Source organism: Galeopterus variegatus, unplaced genomic scaffold, assembly GCF_000696425.1.
Source record: "Galeopterus variegatus unplaced genomic scaffold, G_variegatus-3.0.2 Scaffold10629, whole genome shotgun sequence".
NCBI classification, from domain to species: Eukaryota; Metazoa; Chordata; class Mammalia; order Dermoptera; family Cynocephalidae; genus Galeopterus; species Galeopterus variegatus.
This window is the reverse complement of record NW_007736740.1, coordinates 31,715-36,982: the sequence shown is the minus strand read 5'-3', so window position 1 is coordinate 36,982 and position 5,268 is coordinate 31,715. Positions and strand designations below refer to the sequence as shown.

Below are 5,268 nucleotides of genomic sequence, written 5' to 3'. Positions count from 1 at the left end.
CAAGAAGCCGGCTGTGGTGTACATGTTGCACCTGGCCATGGCAGATGTGCTGTTCGTGTCCGTGCTGCCCTTTAAGATCAGCTATTACTTTTCTGGCAGTGACTGGAAATTCGGGTCTGAAATGTGTCGCTTCGTGACTGCAGCATTCTATTGTAATATGTACGCCTCCATCATGCTCATGACAGTCATAAGCATTGACCGGTTTCTGGCTGTGGTGTATCCCATCCAGTCCCTCTCCTGGCGTACTCTGGAAAGGGCATCCTTCATTTGTCTGGCCATCTGGGCTATGGCCATGGCGGGGGTGGTGCCTCTCCTCCTCAAGGAGCAAACCACCCAAGGCTCAATGTCACCACCTGTCATGATGTGCTCAATGAAACCCTGCTTGAAGGCTATTATGCCTATTACTTCTCAGCCTTCTCTGCTATCTTCTTTTTTGTGCCATTGATTGTTTCCACACTGTGTTATGTGTCTATCATCCGATGTCTTAGCTCTTCCACAATTGCCAACCAGAGCAAGAAGTCGCGGGCTTTGTTCTTGTCGGCTGCTGTTTTCTGCATCTTCATCATTTGTTTTGGGCCCACGAACGTCCTCCTGATCATGCATTACTCATTCCTTTCTCACAGTTCCATGACGGAGGCTGCCTACTTTGCCTACCTCCTCTGTGTCTGTGTCAGCAGCATCAGCTGTTGCATTGATCCCTTGATTTACTATTATGCCTCCTCTGAGTGCCAGAGGTACCTCTACAGTATCTTATGCTGCAAAGAAAGTTCTGATCCCAACAGTTATAACAGCAGTGGTCAGTTGATGGCAAGTAAAATGGATACCTGCTCTAGTAACCTGAATAATAGCATATACAAAAAGCTGTTAACTTAGGAAAAGGGACTGTTGGTAGGTTTAAAAGAAAAGGTTAAAAAAGTGAATAACCTGAGGATTCTGTTAGTACCTGCCAAAACTATATTTACTTTACCACCTAAAACAACAAATGTATCATTTGCATGCCTGCTTCTTATGAGTACCATCAAGCATATATATTTGTTAATTACCAGAAAAGATAACAGGAACAGAAGACAATGTTATTCCAAGAGAGTGTTGTCAATGCAACAGTAATAACTGAATGTCACTTTTGGATATGTCTAGGTGANCGAGCCGCCCGAGGCGCGGCAGCTTCCCGGAGCAGCGCTGCGCAGAGCCGCGCCGAGCCCCGGGACAATGGAGCCGCGGCGGCTGCTGCTTGTCGCCACCAGCCTCAGTCTTTGCGGGCCCCTGTTGTCTGCCGGCACCAGGGTCTGCAAGCCAGTGTCAAAAGCAACAAATGTTACTATAGATCCGCGGTCATTTCTTCTCAAGAATCCCAACGATATATATGAACCAATCCCACTGGGGGAAGATGAGGAGAAAAATGAAAGTGGGTTAACTGAAGGCAGATTAATCCCCATCAATAGAAGCAGTCCTCTTCGGAGACCACCCCCTGTGTTCATCTCAGAAGATGCCTCAGGATACCTGAGCAGCCCCTGGTTGACTGTCTTTGTGCCCTCCGTTTACACCAGCGTGTTTGTAGTAAGCCTTCCTCTCAACATCATGGCCATCGTTGTGTTCCTCTGGAAAATGAAGATCAAGAAGCCGGCTGTGGTGTACATGTTGCACCTGGCCATGGCAGATGTGCTGTTCGTGTCCGTGCTGCCCTTTAAGATCAGCTATTACTTTTCTGGCAGTGACTGGAAATTCGGGTCTGAAATGTGTCGCTTCGTGACTGCAGCATTCTATTGTAATATGTACGCCTCCATCATGCTCATGACAGTCATAAGCATTGACCGGTTTCTGGCTGTGGTGTATCCCATCCAGTCCCTCTCCTGGCGTACTCTGGAAAGGGCATCCTTCATTTGTCTGGCCATCTGGGCTATGGCCATGGCGGGGGTGGTGCCTCTCCTCCTCAAGGAGCAAACCACCCAACCCAAGCGGCACACTATCCAGTGCGCCACCGGGCCGGCCCGCTTCTCAAATTTTACATGCATACAAAAATCATCTGTGGATGTTGTTAAACAGCAGACTCCGACGCTATAGGTCTGGGTGGGGTCTGCATTTGTAACAACTTCCAAGGTAATGTTGAAGTTGCTGGTCCTTGGACCATAGTTTGAGTAGGAAGATACCAAGTAAGAGATATCTTACTTGGTAAAATTTGGCTAGGTTGGAAGTCTAGGCATCCAGAGAATTCAATTCTTATATCTTTAAAATCATTTTCTGGGGCATTTTTCTATTTTAATAAAATTGGGGCCATTTTTAATGTGGTGGTAGCATAGGTACATAATCAAAATTTGTTTTAGGTGGTATATATTTTGTTGTATGGTTCTTCCTCTCTTAGGTTCTTTTCTAGGGAAAAAGATAGCTTAAAAGGCTCTGATCTCATACATAAACCATTTCACAAGACATGGGGGGTTTAGAGTGGCGACTCACACTTTTTAAAGATAGTGCCCAGCAGGCAGATACTGGCAGTGCCTGGTTACCAGAAAGCAAATGTGAATATGTTTCTTGTCTCTGGATCTGGCTGAAAAATAGTGACCTCAGGGACACACTGGGGTGCTAGTCAGCACCAGGAGCTTCAATCTTCATGGTGCTGGAATGAGGAGCACTGCAAACCCTAAGGCAAATGAGTCAGCCAAGGATCATCAGAGGATCAATGACTCCACTGTGCCTGGGGGAAAACAAAGATTTGGAAGTCAGCTACGGGAACACATGTTTGCAGCACATGTAATAAACTTGGAATAAATTCTTCACTGTAGACCCCTCTTACAAGCTGATGAAAAATCGTATAACTTCGTATAATGTATGCTATACGAAGTTATTACGAACGTCCTCCTGATCATGCATTACTCATTCCTTTCTCACAGTTCCATGACGGAGGCTGCCTACTTTGCCTACCTCCTCTGTGTCTGTGTCAGCAGCATCAGCTGTTGCATTGATCCCTTGATTTACTATTATGCCTCCTCTGAGTGCCAGAGGTACCTCTACAGTATCTTATGCTGCAAAGAAAGTTCTGATCCCAACAGTTATAACAGCAGTGGTCAGTTGATGGCAAGTAAAATGGATACCTGCTCTAGTAACCTGAATAATAGCATATACAAAAAGCTGTTAACTTAGGAAAAGGGACTGTTGGTAGGTTTAAAAGAAAAGGTTAAAAAAGTGAATAACCTGAGGATTCTGTTAGTACCTGCCAAAACTATATTTACTTTACCACCTAAAACAACAAATGTATCATTTGCATGCCTGCTTCTTATGAGTACCATCAAGCATATATATTTGTTAATTACCAGAAAAGATAACAGGAACAGAAGACAATGTTATTCCAAGAGAGTGTTGTCAATGCAACAGTAATAACTGAATGTCACTTTTGGATATGTCTAGGTGAATTTTATATATATATATATATGCATATGTATATATATGCATGCACACATATTATTTGCAGCACAGTATAGTATAGGTACTTTGAAACCCTCTCTTTTTTCCCCCAGTGATTATGAAAATAATATCCAGTTCTCTGATTTAATATGCAAGGTCTCCATTGGTGGAGTTTAGCCCCGAGCATCTGAAGGTATCCGTCAATAGTGAGAGACTCCATAGTCTGGATATACGCAGTTTTTGCAAATAAATGTATTTGGAAATTATTCAACAGCAATGTGTAAGTTATTGAGGGATATGACTTAGTACTACGTGTGTGCAGAAAAAGTTCTAGTGCTTTTTCATTTTAAACATATCAAAGTTTGATTTCTTAAAATTAATGAGACAGATAAAAAGCCCCTGTTTTGATATGGGTAGAATTTTTGACATTTAATGCACTGTATATGTAAACCAAGACTGAGTATAAGTTCCATTCTTGACTATTGGCTATTGGCTGGCTTCTGGAGTAGCCTCGCCCTGACAGCTGCATGCATCTGCCCCCAATGGAAGACTCCAAGCAGCACATACATGGCAGGGCCATGTCGGACACAGATTGGCCAGAAACTCTCCAGCTGAGCCTCCTATAGAGCAGCAAGATTGGGACCACCATGTTCGCTCCATCCTCCTGGGGTTCCGCCAAGGGTTGGCTGTGAACTGACCATATTTATTAGAGATTGGCAAAGCAGGATGTGATATCCTAGGAGATAATCACTAGGAAAGACTTCTCTGCCCATCCTAAAAACAAAAAAGGTGAGTTCATGTCCAGTAGTTGTCCTGCACAGCTCTCAGATGGAAGCACCCATCATGTGCCATGGGCACTCTGGTGGGTACTGGGCATACAGGGTGGAATAAAACTGAGATCTGGCCTCAAGTAGAGTAAAGTAGACAACACATAGTAAAGTGTGATGTGTGTGATAAATATGGCTGTATATAAAGAAGTGTTTTTAGCCAAATGTCAAGTGTGTTTCACAGTATCAGGGCTTGTCAGCTAAAGAACTTTGAACATTTGGGTTACTGTTTCCTGTGGTTATAACTTAAGAAGAAAACATAACACAGTACAGGATGTGTTGTTTTTTTTTAAATAAGTCCGTCAGTCTGCATTAATTTGACACTTTATTAACAAATGTTTTGTTCAATAGATTACTCAAATCAGGTTTTCTTTTAAGAGTCAATTATATCAGTTGGTTAGAAATAACAGAAGAAAATGGAATTGACATTGAAATCTAGGAAAACTATTCTATATTTTTCATTCACTAAGAGTTAATGAGATGATTTTAAAAGCATCTTTTAACCCTATGATGTTATTTAGTATAGAAAATCTTCATGGATTTGGCAAAGTAATTTGAAAATTAGGTTGAAATATATCTTTTTTCCTTATGAAAAAATGGTGGCATTGTCAACAAACAAAAAAAAAATGGAAAGTTGCAGTTAAATGCTTATCTGTTTACAAGAGCAAACTATTTCCAAATATCATAGAATAATTTACATGAAAGTAATATAACTGTACTGTAAGTAGAAGCTAGCACTGATTTTATTAATTTAATTACTATATTCACTTTATCTAAGTCAGTGAAGATATACCATCATTGTTTATTCAGTCTATTTATAACTATACTTATAAAATATTGTCACTCTTTTATGTTCACTTTGTTTTTTAAATATTTTATGTAACCTATGTTAATAAAAATGACAATTTTCTTGGTTAAAAAAAAAAAAAGAATTATCACTTGAAATTCCTTGTCATTCATTTCAAGGGCTTCTTGTTCTATAGGATCTAGAGTTTGAGATTTATTAACTTTTGGTGGTGTACTTTCTTGGTTTTTTGTGTTTCTG

At 41.1% G+C, this 5,268-nt stretch overlaps 1 protein-coding gene and 1 pseudogene across 1 annotated transcript in view; both read left to right on the top strand.

Annotated features, from left to right (window-relative positions):
* The window catches only part of LOC103610123 (proteinase-activated receptor 1-like), a 21,783-nt gene extending 20,670 nt beyond the window's left edge, over window positions 1–1,113 (top strand). The window contains 2 exon segments of the mRNA XM_008594355.1: window positions 5–335; window positions 338–1,113. Of these exon segments, the coding sequence (XP_008592577.1) occupies window positions 5–335; window positions 338–873 (867 nt within the window). The 3' untranslated portion in view covers window positions 874–1,113.
* Window positions 1,114–1,209: 96 nt separating this feature from the next.
* LOC103610122 lies at window positions 1,210–3,375 on the top strand (annotated as a pseudogene).
* The last annotated feature ends 1,893 nt before the right edge of the window (window positions 3,376–5,268 follow it).